The sequence below is a fragment of the Sinocyclocheilus anshuiensis genome, unplaced genomic scaffold (genome assembly GCF_001515605.1).
Source record: "Sinocyclocheilus anshuiensis isolate Anshui unplaced genomic scaffold, SAMN03320099.WGS_v1.1 scaffold3199, whole genome shotgun sequence".
Lineage (NCBI taxonomy): Eukaryota > Metazoa > Chordata > Actinopteri > Cypriniformes > Cyprinidae > Sinocyclocheilus > Sinocyclocheilus anshuiensis.
In genome coordinates, this window is record NW_015544133.1 from 336,598 (window position 1) to 350,746 (window position 14,149).

At 33.8% G+C, this 14,149-nt stretch overlaps 1 protein-coding gene across 1 annotated transcript in view; it reads right to left on the bottom strand.

The window, feature by feature from the left end:
* Positions 1-14,149, bottom strand: part of LOC107694902 (protein kinase C alpha type-like) — a 121,730-nt gene that overhangs the window by 65,323 nt on the left and 42,258 nt on the right. Inside the window, exon 3 of the mRNA XM_016494616.1 lies at positions 8,365-8,447. Coding sequence (XP_016350102.1) covers positions 8,365-8,447 — 83 coding nt within the window. The remainder of the gene's footprint in view (positions 1-8,364; positions 8,448-14,149) is intronic.

Consider the following 14,149-nt stretch of genomic DNA (forward strand, 5'->3'; position numbering starts at 1 on the left):
TATATGTGTGTAACGGTTTTCGGTAAAAAAATAGAACTGTACTGTTCTCCACCCACGGTTCGGCAGTTCAACTTAAATCTGAAAATGCATCTGTAATATGGCTTGTTAAAAATAACAGCACGTAAAAGACAGAGACAGAGTTCGGCGTGTGTGTTTCTGTCGATGCATTACAACAACAGTGATGAAAAAAAAAACACATGGACAAACCAATCACTCTTTGTAAACTTTGTTCAATGCGTGTGCCGTCTTGGTGAGTATCCTAGCAGACATTGAATGTACAATATCAATGTACTGGATCCATGCATTGTCTTTTGTCAAACAACAAAAGACAAGGAAATCACTCATGCTCTCTATTGAACAGCTTCTGTAAATTTAATTAAAAATTAATCTTTAATTTATACAGTCAAATATGCAATGTTATTTTACATTTGATTACTTTTAGGTACAATTTCTGTACCTAAAAACTAATGCTAGACCTACCTAAAAACCTGAAAAGCACAGTTTATTTTATTTGTATATTTGCTCTATTGTATTTATTTGTGCTGTTGCTTGTAGTTAGATTATTTGTTCTTATTTTCTTTATTTTTATTTGACAGTATAGCCCTTTTATCCCTAAACATAGCACATACCAAATCTTTCACATTTCAGTAATAATGGCTTGAATCTCATTTTGTTAAAAAAGTGAGAAAATCATATAGTGAAACTAGTGTTGTCACGGTACCAAAATTTCAGTATTCGGTACCGATACCAGTGAAAAGCCACGGTTCTCGGTACCAATTTCGGTACCAAAGCAAAACACAAAAACATGATAATTGAACAACATTTTTATTAATAACGTTAAACAAAAATTAAATGTACAAAACCAATGCCATTCTTTATACTTACTTAAAATTGTTTCAAGTTTTTCCACAAGTAATAAAAGTATGAAAAAAGTAAACAAGTTTCACCCAAAAGTTCAGTCATAGTTCTGCTGCCACTGAAAAACATCTGTAAACTGTTGTCTGTTTTAGGGTTTGCTGGTGTTTTCAGGATCTTCCTCAGTCTGCAGCTGTAAAAGGAAAATATAATATACTTAAGTAAAGCAATGGGCTGAGTCTGAACAAATGCAACATTAGATCATTGACACCAGCTAAAATATAACTTTTCAGTAAATAACAAACCTCAGCTTTTATAATAAATGTAGATAAGATTGCAAATATTAAGTGTATATCAAATAGATGGAAACTGTAGTATTAAAAACACTTTACAATAAGATTTTATTTGTTAGATAACATGACCTAACAATAAACAATAGTTACCAACTCAGTTTTGCAATTTTTCTGTTAAACACAATTATTTTAAAAATAAGTTGAAATAATGTGAACAGATGCCTTTCCACAAAATCATATATTATTGATTAACAACTCTGCAAGCTCACTATAGGTCTGCCATCAAAAGTTTTAGTTAAGGTTAAAAATCACTCTATAGGGTGTAGAGTAGTGGTCGACTGATATGGTATTTTTAATGGCCGATGCCGATATTGAGAAATCAATCTGGCCGATTGGCTGATACGAGGCCGATATAATACATGTAATTACAGTAAATGAGAGACATGCAGAAAGTTGGTGAAACTAAATGAACATTGATTATGCATAAATATTTATTAAAACCAAAATTAAAAAATGCAAACAATTGAGGTAACAATTAGTGCAGCCTTTTCTTTTCTTTTGCTGAAACATCTAAAAAAACAATATTTATAAAACCTAAACAATTACAATTTAAACAACAGAGGTAACACTTAAATGAACAAGGTTTAGTGCAGCCTTTCTAAAATTCATAATTAATGAACAAATTAATATTCATAAATTAATGTCCAAAATAGTATGTGTAATTCCATGTATTTTATGTACAACAGATATATTGTTTACCGAGCAACAGGTTGTTTTAATTCTAGTATGGGATAGTTGGTTAATAATAAAGATATATGTTTCTGATCTGTTTCATTTTGCTTGTCTGTTTAATTGTAAAAATAATGCAAGCCTGAAGGCATATAATTACATGCTTGGTTATCAGCATATAGCAGCATTAAATAAGACCGGAACATACAAAAAGGTACAGTATACTACACGCGATATCCGTTTTGAAAAACATCGGCCACACGGAAAGACTTACCGGCCGATGCCGATATTTAAAAAAAATACGTACTCTATGATTAGCTCAGTGAATAATTTAAAAAAAAACATAGACCCGGCTAGAACAAGCGGAGTGATACAAAATTGTGAAAGGGCGTTCCTGTAGCGATACCCTTAATAATAAAAACCTTCATTTAAAAACTGCATGTTGTGTTCACTTGTGTTATCTTTGACTAATATTTAAATTTGTTTGATGATCTGAAACATTAAAGTGTGACAAACATGCAAAAAAATAAGAAATAAGGAAGGGGGCCAACACTTTTTCACACCACTGTATATATATACAATATATATATACGGCTGCGGGGATATATTGGTTGACCACTAGTGCAGAGGCTTCATTACAAGGTTTCAGCAGTTTAGTTAAGGGAGACCCTGCTTGCAATTTATTGTAAAAGACAAAACCAGCCAAAATGAATAAATGAATGAATGATCTCAGTGTACATACTGCCTTTTTGGCTCATTTAGATAAATTTTTAATTGAAAATTATAGATTCATTTCTTATCATTATTACTTCTCATTCCTATATTTCAATTGTTAAAGCACATACTCCACTTCTGAAAGAACATTTGAAGCAAGGAGACTTCCATCTGATTTTAATTTCCATTCCACTGCCTGTGGATAATTTCTCAATGTTAAGGGAAATGATAATGAGCAACTGTCACCCCTGACGTATGAACCTTTCCAAGAGCACATAAACTACTAAATGAATTACATCCTCAAAATAGTCTACTGCAGATTTAACTAGAGATGCACCAATTGAGCGGCCAGTGATCGGAATCGGCCGATTTTTCGCATGACCGGCCCGGATCGGTGATCGGCCGGTCAGTCTCACGTCTTGCGATTCCGAGCAGATCCTTTTATTGCCAGCGGCGCCGGTGTTGTGCCGAAAATTGATCGTCTGCCGAAAACTGATTGCCGTCCACGTCCGTCTGTTTTACACTGTGATTACAGTGTTGTTTTGCATCGTTGATGTTTTAAGTGATTACAGACTCTACTTACTGAGTGAACTGTTATTTCTGCCTCAAAATGATGGTAGTTATATTTGACAAATTATAGCTCATTCAGTACTTTTTACCTGTTGAAATACTTTTTGACAACAACCACGAATGAAATCAAGTCATTTTGAGGCAGCAAGAACAGTTCACTTTTTGGCAAGTGTAAAACTGCAATTTATGGGTTTTATTGGCCATTTAAAGGTATTTCAACAGGTAAAAGGGACTGAATGAGCTATAATCTATCATATATAACAACCATGAATGAAATCAAGTCATTTTGAGGCAGAAAGAACAGTTCACTCAATAAGTAGTCTGTAATCACTTTTTGGCAAGTGTAAAACTGCATTTTATGTGTTTTATTGGCCATTTAAAGGTATTTCAACAGGTAAAAATGACTGAATGAGCTATCGGTGATCGGCCGATTCCAAGCCGATCCTTTTATTGCCAGTGGCGCCGAGTGCACAGTCTGAGTGAGTGTGTGAGAGAGACAGCACACACAAAGTAACTCACAGAAATGTATAGATGCATACTGTGGTAGAAAAAAAAAAGATATTTACAAAATATGATTTAGGTAAGCAACATTATACGGGGTTGATGTTTCCCCAAATATCAATATCAACATGATTGCAATGTGACACTGATTTTATACAATAGTATTTCAATAAACAAGAAGTTAAAATTAAGTGACTTCGATTTTAGACAAAATATTGACTATTTTTGCTCAATTTCGCTGACGAAAATAGTTCCGATCAAAGCCATAGCAGAACTGTTTTGTGTCTCCGAGCAACACTCAGCGGTTTTTCATTACTGAATGAATCCACGTTTTTGAACGAATCGAGTGAGTCAATGATTCAGTGGTCCATTCATAAGGACAGTCACTTGCCTCATTTCTGAATGAATTAGCCGTTTGAATGAATCGGTTGAATGAATGAATAAATGACTCACTCATTAAAACAGATATTTGCCGCCACCTACTGGTGGTTTAGTCACATTTAAAAGTATCATTGCAGTTTTTCAACATTTATTTGTTTAAAAAAAATGTAAAACATTAATCTTATAAAATTATTTATGCATTTGAAATTTTGCAGTGTAAATGCATTTATGGCACCTCAGCTTCATCAAACTGTCTGTGTAAATGCATCTAATGCCACTTCAGATGCAGCTTCTGTTTCCTCAGCAGTGGAAAGATAGAGTTTGTTAATACTAATTTCATTTTAATGGTAACAACTCTACAGTTTCTTATTATTCTAACTAAATTAATTTAAACAAAGTAAGAATTTGATGTGAAAGATGACACATTTAAAAAAAGTTAGGGAAAATGTATAAACAGTGGGAAATGACATCTGTCTTGTTATATACAGCAACTCAATTCTACCTCTTTCCAGTCACAGAGCACTTTGTTTTGAGAGTTGTTCAAGCGTTACTTAGTCCACATTGGGGGAATTATAATGTTGAATAATTTCCTTTATTATGTAAATAATTTTTTGCATTAAAAAAATAGATTTTTGTTTGTATATGCTGCGAATTATTGTTCTTAGAAAGAAAATCGGGATCAGCAAAATCGGTATCAGCAGGTCAAATCGGAATCCGGTATCGGCAGGTCACACTTCCAAAAAATCGGAAATTGGAATCGGCCAAGAAAATTGCAAAAATTGCAACTCCAGATTTAACTAAACCAAACAAAGAAAATATGTTTATAAAAAGTGGGTAGATACACCGATGTAAAAAAAATAAATAAAATCCTCCTAGAAATAAAACAAAGGCCTATTCACACCAAATGCAAGAAATTGCATGTGAATGGTCTATCCACAGCAGGTGTGAAAAGAACATTTGTCAGGTTGAATGACAAGTGGTACAGTAAATGGTTTGCCAAGAAGTAATAAAAAAAGGACAAAAGGACAAAAAAAGGGACAATTATATTAATTACTCGTTCTGGTTTTACTGAGTTTTTTGTTTGCATTTACTATGTGTTTTAATACTTCTGAGAAATGCAGAATCTGTTCTCTGTACGGCTGTAAAAATTAACCATTGTTTCATTTTTGGCTATTAACAATGTAACCAAAAGCTTTATGTCAGTCAGTGTGCCCTGCCCTCCTTAATTAAACATCTGTAGGATTCTTGCCATGTAAATGTTCGCTCCTATCATCATGTTCGGAGTAGACAGGAACCCATTTATTATATTCAATACTTTCCTTGTTCCAAATATTAACAGTGGTTCCATTCCAACAGAACACACTCCAAACCATTATTGTGAGTCCACCTACTTGGGCTTTTGAAAAGCTGAAGTTGAAGAAAGTGCACATACAGCATGTCATGTATGAAATACTTTAGTGATTCCTCATTCACCTAATTTTGAGTTCCACTGAAACACAAAATCATTTAAATGTTTTGTGTTGTATTTTACTGAGTGCACCTTTAGGTCTATGTTACGGGGACAGAGAGCTTAACGTGCTGCAAATTAAAAAAGGAATTAACCAAATTAAGAAAATTATATGAATTACTATAACAAACCCCTGCAGTCTCAGAAAGAGATCCCAATCAGTGTAGTATTAAAGGGATAGTGCACCCAAAAAATTAAAAATCTGTCGTCATTACTCACCCTACACTTGTTCCAAACCTGTACAAGTTTCTTACTTCTGTTAAACACAAATGAAGATATTTTGAAGAATGTGGGTAAACAAACAGTTGACTGTAGCCATTGATTCCATAGTGTTTTTCTTCATAATATGGAAGTCAATGGCTACCGTCAACTGTTCGGTTACCAACATTCTTCAAAATATCTTTTTTTTGTTGTGCTCAACAGAAGAAAGAAACTCATACAGGTTTGGAACAACATGGGAGTGAGTTAATTAATAATTATTAATTATGACAGAATTTTCAGTTTTGGCTAAACTATCCCTTTAATGAGTAGCATTAATCTAGCAAACAGAGCATTTGGCTTTGATTATTTGCCAGTCAGAATAAGCCTCAAGCTTGTTCTGTGTATGCACATGTATATAATAACAGGAAATCTTCAGCCAATTAAAGCTCTTTACTCAAGACAGATGTGAGTTGCTCTGACCCCTCTCAGGAGCTGGGTATTCATTTAGTCAGTAACACAAGGATATTTGCAATGCTATTACTCCTGCAGTTTCAACTAATCAAAATGAAGCAGGCTGTGTGCGTGTGTGCATATTTTGCCCTTCGCAAAATCTGCTCAGACTTTAAACACTGAGCATGTGATTAAAATGTTTACACAGAAACCCAGTCTATGCACAGATTCTGTAAATAGTTCTCACTGAGAATTTATTCCACAGCTACAGTATGACAGTCGTCCATGCTGTGCTCTATAAAAAGGAGTGTCTCAGAAGCTTGAATGACATTCTGACATTATCTCTAGTTACTCCACCACTACACCACTTGTCAAGAGAGTTCACACACACCACTTACAAGTACACATATTTAAGGTCATGTATTATAGAAAATGTTTACTTAGAGTAATAATCTGAGACACATTATGTGCAAAATAATTAAATATGAAATATAACTTAGTAGTGCTGTGGCAGGTGGAAAAATACACTAAATTATAACTTGACTACAAAAAAAATATATTTATAGTGAATTCATAAATGTAACAAATCATATGGGACAATTTTAGTAGACCATTACAGTTTGAAATAGTTAAAACATTACTGTTAACTCAAACTGAAAAAAGAGACATAACTGACAACCATAGATGTTGATTGAGAGCTGAAGTAATTTCTGTGCCACTGTGAAGAACTGTAAAAAATAAACATTGCTTTCAAAATAGCTTGGTAAAATGGTTTACTTATAGTTCTCTCTGCACACCCCCACACAAAGGGGATAGGAGAAAGTATCTGAACACCATTAAAGTCACATATGTCAAGTTTGGGAGTGAGTTAATTAATAATTATTAATTATGACAGAATTTTCAGTTTTGGCTAAACTATCCCTTTAATGAGTAGCATTAATCTAGCAAACAGAGCATTTGGCTTTGATTATTTGCCAGTCAGAATAAGCCTCAAGCTTGTTCTGTGTATGCACATGTATATAATAACAGGAAATCTTCAGCCAATTAAAGCTCTTTACTCAAGACAGATGTGAGTTGCTCTGACCCCTCTCAGGAGCTGGGTATTCATTTAGTCAGTAACACAAGGATATTTGCAATGCTATTACTCCTGCAGTTTCAACTAATCAAAATGAAGCAGGCTGTGTGCGTGTGTGCATATTTTGCCCTTCGCAAAATCTGCTCAGACTTTAAACACTGAGCATGTGATTAAAATGTTTACACAGAAACCCAGTCTATGCACAGATTCTGTAAATAGTTCTCACTGAGAATTTATTCCACAGCTACAGTATGACAGTCGTCCATGCTGTGCTCTATAAAAAGGAGTGTCTCAGAAGCTTGAATGACATTCTGACATTATCTCTAGTTACTCCACCACTACACCACTTGTCAAGAGAGTTCACACACACCACTTACAAGTACACATATTTAAGGTCATGTATTATAGAAAATGTTTACTTAGAGTAATAATCTGAGACACATTATGTGCAAAATAATTAAATATGAAATATAACTTAGTAGTGCTGTGGCAGGTGGAAAAATACACTAAATTATAACTTGACTACAAAAAAAATATATTTATAGTGAATTCATAAATGTAACAAATCATATGGGACAATTTTAGTAGACCATTACAGTTTGAAATAGTTAAAACATTACTGTTAACTCAAACTGAAAAAAGAGACATAACTGACAACCATAGATGTTGATTGAGAGCTGAAGTAATTTCTGTGCCACTGTGAAGAACTGTAAAAAATAAACATTGCTTTCAAAATAGCTTGGTAAAATGGTTTACTTATAGTTCTCTCTGCACACCCCCACACAAAGGGGATAGGAGAAAGTATCTGAACACCATTAAAGTCACATATGTCAAGTTGTTTAATATAATATTTAAACCTTTAATATTCTATTAAACTAAGTGTTTGATGTAAGTGCTAACATGTATTTTGCAAGATGAACATTATTTTATCAAGTGAGCTATGACACAAACATCAATTTTTAGCTGAGGTCAGTAGCCTACCTGTGTAATAGGATTCTACCGAGTCCACATATACTTTAGAAAGATGTCAAGTGAAAGAGAGAAATGTTGAACAGAACCACTGTTTGTGTGTGTATTTGCATACTCACATCTGTGTCTGGCCCTTTATCAGCTCCAGGGCATGAGAATGTGACAAATTCATGGCAACGTTTATGGACCACAAAGCAGCACACTGACAGAGAGAGAAAGAGAGTGATATGTTACATTTACAAAAAAATCAACAACAACGCATAACTGTAAAACACTGGTAAATAAAAATATGAGCAAACAGTTCAAACCAAGTTTCCTAAACAAAGCTAACAAACTCTGTTACTCTTCCTGCTTTGTGTGTATATGTGTATTGTTTATTGCAGCAGTGCAGAGGAAGACAATGCTAATAAATCAGTAATTTAATAATGTACAAGTGTAAATTAGCTGACTACACTAATACAAAAGACTGACTCAGTGTGAAATCAACACCAGCATCATATTTTAAAAAGAGAAATTATTGCATTATAACAGATTACATATTTCTATTTTATCAACTGTCCAGAGAAAGACATCACGGACATACCATGGCCATACATGGATGGAAAAAAATATATTTATGTATTTATACATACATACATACATACTGTAAACACCAGGTTTTCAGAAATGTATTGTTTGTATTCATGTTTGTTCCACATGTTGGCAATATGACTAAAATCACGATATGAGTAATTTTATTTAATGATAATCATATTACAATATAATTATTTTTTGCTGGATAAAAGGTTGATATTATACTGTACCAAATTGTGAAAGTTCACAACTCTACTCAATAGTAATTTGTATATCACAGCAAATACAAACAGCCTAACTAATGTAAGTACAAAGTAACAGTTAGTTCTCAAACTTACTGAAGACAAGTAAACTTAATAGTCTTAATAACTAATTACAAGCAATAGGATGAATAAATACAATACATCAAAGATACAATTAAAATAATCAGTGCTTTATGTTTATCAGGTTGGTCTATACCAACATAATTGTATCAAATGCTAAATAAAACCATATAGTCCCCACTGTATGAATTAATATACATTAATCCTTATTAAAGTCACAACACATATTCAGCAGTGAGTGATTTTCTCTATTGTTTGATTAACATTATTAACATGTGACACAGACAGCAACAGGATTATTAGGCTTTTATCACTAATGCACGGATACAATACATTGAAACAAATACAATTTTTTCCCCAAATGTTTATGTTTGCTTAAGATATACCCAGTTGTGTTTACACAAATACTCACAAGATGAGCATTTTCATATAATTTTGTGAGTATTCGACTGTTCAAATCGCAGTAAGCCATGAAAGAGAACTCACAGGGGACAGGGGCACTGTGCGTAAAATCCCCTTTATTCACTTACTGTGCTTGAACCATTAAAATTCACACTGTCCCTGGGTCTACTGGGCAGAAAACTCAGTTATTAATATTTTAAGAGTCCTTGTTTCCTGTTTTGTTTAATGACCACAGGGCTACTGAACGTTTGATTTTGATTGGTTGATAAATGTTTCAAGGTTTGCAATTATTATCCAGTAAACATACAGTTATGAAGTAGTTCCAGGTCTCTCGACAGCATTACACTTCAATTTCACTTAGCTAAATAATTTCAGTTATTTAAAAGGCCATTCCAAGACACTGACCAAGCCAACAAATAAGACAAAAAATAGGATTAAAATGACAATTTCAATATTTTCCTTACTAAATTGTATTATGTAAAGCCTGTTCTATCTGTTCTGCTCTTTTGTCTCTGCACATACAGACACTCAAGCACACACAGAGGAGCACTCGAGCACACAGAAACTTATCAGTGCTAACCTGTGACTTATCAATAAAATTGTTTAACGACTGAAACAACATTTCTCAGTAGTGAGCTGGTAACGTCACTTTTTTTTTTTTTAAGTTAAATTAAACTTACGGGTTTGATATTAGTAGAGACCAGGGTATGAAATTAAAGGGGCTTAAGGTGAAAATGCCACCAACATAAACAAATTTAACCCCCCATAAAAAAATTTTAAAAAATTCAAGATAAGGGGGCATAGAAATGCCCCAGTACAATTAAACAAAATGTATTAACACTCTGATCTGACGAACCATATGAACATGTCTGTTTCCGTTTGTCAGTGTCTGTTGGCATATACAGTGCATATACAATGTAAATGAGATTGATGAGATAACATTAAGCTAATGACACATGGTCTCCAAATGATTGGATTTCCAATTCAATCTGATTTTGTAAGTGATCTGATGGTAACTGCAAATCTTTCCCACACCTTTAGCCAAGTCTTCAGAGGCAGATGCTTCTACCTACTGTATGGCTGTTGGAGGCTGTTTCTTCTGCCTGTTTCAAGAACGGCATGACCTCATCACTGGTGGTGAATGAAGTGAGTCCATCATCTAAATAGAAGCTTCTCATGACGAACTCTCACCTGTGCTGTTTGGTGTTACACTCCTTGCACTGCTTGGACTTGTTTCAGTCTTTGTCAAAGTGACTGGATAATGCACAGCATTTGAAGCATTTCATGTTTGAATGATGATGACAGGCGGAAAGGTGCTATTATTTTCTTTGTTTTTACAAAGCATTTACTTTTAATAATATCCTAATACTGATGTTATACTGTTAGATATTTTGAATTTTTGAGTTGACCTCTAAAACCGAATGTCTACATTTTGGCTAAGAAATATTTAGCATTTTTCCTTTTTTTATATTATTCTGAACATAGGATATGTTTATGACAGATTTTTATAATGTTTGCCTTCATATTTCATGCATTGTTTATGCAAAGATATTTAACAAGTTCCTTTGTTTTACATGTATACCATGTTGACCACTTCATGTGTGGTGAACTTTCTTTAACCAGATAGTTTTATAAAGAGTTACTTTAAGTACTGTAAGTTGACTAGTTAAACATTAAAAAAAAAAAAAAGTAGGGCTGGGTGATATGGCAAAATATCAGAGGTCGACCGATAGGTTGGACCACACTGGCTGATACAGATTAATCAACCGATAGTTTTAAAATGGATACTGAACCAAAACTAAAATAGTGCTTTATTATTTAACCAAAAAAAAAAAAAAAAAAGTACTGAACCATACTTTGTAAATATATATTGATTAAAGTTAGTTCATAGTTCATTGACTGATGTTAACAGATGCAACTTTAAAATTTAAAACTGAATTAGCAAATGTTGAATTAACATACTCAATAATTTTACAGCGTTTATTAATCTTAGTTAATGTTACAAATGGACACAGATTGCTTGTAATTCTTAAAGATGGCCATCTTTAAATATCTACACAAAGGCCATAGCATTGAAATTATATTACATATGGATATTGTATGTATACTCTCACACTTTATTTGCTTCTATTTTAGAACACTTGATGATTATCTAATCAAACAAAATATGTTAGTCACTAGGGCTGTGCAATATAGGGGTGTGCGATATTGACAAAAAATTATATCTCGATATTTTATGGGATTTTATCGATAACGATAATTAGACGATATTTTGCTGAGTGTGTTATTGTGCTGGTACCTTAAGGACTGCCGAAGACAGCTGACTCCTAATGTTTTTAATATTCTTCATATTCTGTGTGGTGGTCAGTTCATACTGATAGAAATTAATCTTTTCCAATACGTTTAAACTGATTTTTGCATTTTATGGGCATTTTTACCTTTATAAAGCCATTTTTTCTAAAAGTGTCCATTATCTTTTGAGTCAAATTCTTACATTTAATCAGGGAATTAGAATAATAAGACAAGAATCAGTACATATTGAATTCAAAGAGTAAATACTAAGCGGTGTTTTGTTTTTCTTTTTTATTATTCAGTTCCTAAACTCATGTTAAAATTACATTTTTATGAGTAAAACACATACCGTTCACTTTCAGAAGTTGTTGTAGGGGTGCTTTCTTATTAGAATCAGAATGAGCTTTATTCACCACTTAAGTGTGCGCAAACACAAGGAATTTGTTGTGGTTTTACAGGAGCTCTTGGTACATACATACATACAAATAACCATATATATATGACACAAGATAGTTATAGAAGTTCACAGAACTGACTCAGCAACAGCTGAGTAAAACTGTTTAATCTGAGCATGTGGCACTTTAAGCATTATCGTATCGCATATCGAATATCGCATTATTTAATGAGTTATCGCATATTGCATTTTTCTTCAATATCGCACAGCCCTATTAGTCACACACCAGGCAAAAAAACGCAAGACAACTCTAGTCTAGGACAACTCGCAGGTAACACACACACCGGACGCATCGTGTTCAATTCAAGCAGTGGTCCAAAACAGTTTATTTGATCACCAAACTGGCAAAGGTTTACTTCAAGAATGAACAAAGTGGCATAGTTGAGTTTGAAGTTCGGTGTTTAAAATAAAACCGCAAAATGGAAAGAGACAGCACAAACTATATTATAGCTATCTAAATGAAGCATACAGACTTTATTAGAGCCACAGAAAGACAAACGTTTCACTGAAAAATGCACAATACACAATCTTTCAGCCAAGGGTGAAGTCATTATGTACATTAACAACAATTTGGGACAAATGTAATGTAATTTAATGGAAAGCTATGTAAATGGTGCTCTGTGGCACGGCAGAATTTCTATCGGCTACATGAACATATCAATGTGCTTTCTCACGTCACAGCTTTAAATATGCAGCTTCACTGGATAACAAGTACATTAATGTGACTAGCTGGATATAAACTAAACCTAAATGTAAGGGACACATACATTTTTGCAGGAACAAGTCAGATATCTGGCAGCTCAGTGGGTAGCACTGCCACCTCAGTACGGTTTCCCCATAATTCAAAGGCATGCAGGTCAAGTGATATGAGACACTAAAGTTGCCTGTAGCGTGAGTGTGAAAGTGTGTATGTCTGTGTTAGCCCTGTGATAGACTGGCCATCTGTCCAGGGTGTTTCCCTGCCTTCGGCCCGAGATGATGGGTAAGCTCCAGCATCCTACATAGGACAAGGTTTGAAGAATGGATGGATGCATGGATGGATGGATGTCAGATATCGGCTCCACACCAAAACAGAGAGGAAATAAAGGCCCTACAGTTGGTGTTACATAAGACCATCTAAAAAATTAAGCATTACAAAATTGCTGTCAGAGAATTAGACATCAATGTCACAGTAACTGAGATGTCTCATCTTGATATGACCATTATGGCACTCAAGCTGAGGGAATAATAACACAAATAGTCATATTTCAAATCAATGCTAATCTCAACCACATTCACATCAGAACATAAAAATAAATGTTCCCCTCCACATCATGAAAGGCAATAATGAAAAAAACACTTTAACGCATTTTCTGTTTCCTGTTGTGTGGGCTGCTTTCTGGCTCCCGTCTCAGTGGCCCTAGACCACTGCACAAATGGAATCTGCATAGATGTGTCTATGTGCCAAAACGATCAGACATAAGTGATGAATGCGGAAATGGAACAATGAAACCCTTATGCATAAAATATTTATCATATCTTTACGGGTATTACTTCTGAGTGTGCATTTAACAATCTTTACTTCAAGCCCATTTCAGAATTATCTTAAAAACTCAACAAACTAGTTTTAAATCGAATAAATTTGACAGGTCTTCATAGTAAATCTGTGTTTCCCAGTACTCAGTTCCCAGAGATTTTATTTGTATTTTTATTTGTATATATGTATATATATATACACACATATATATATATATATATATATATATATATATATATACACACACATATATATACATATACATATATATATACATTAGACTTGTGCCGGTATTCGGTAATGCGATATATCACGGTAATGAATATGCACGATATTGTTATCGT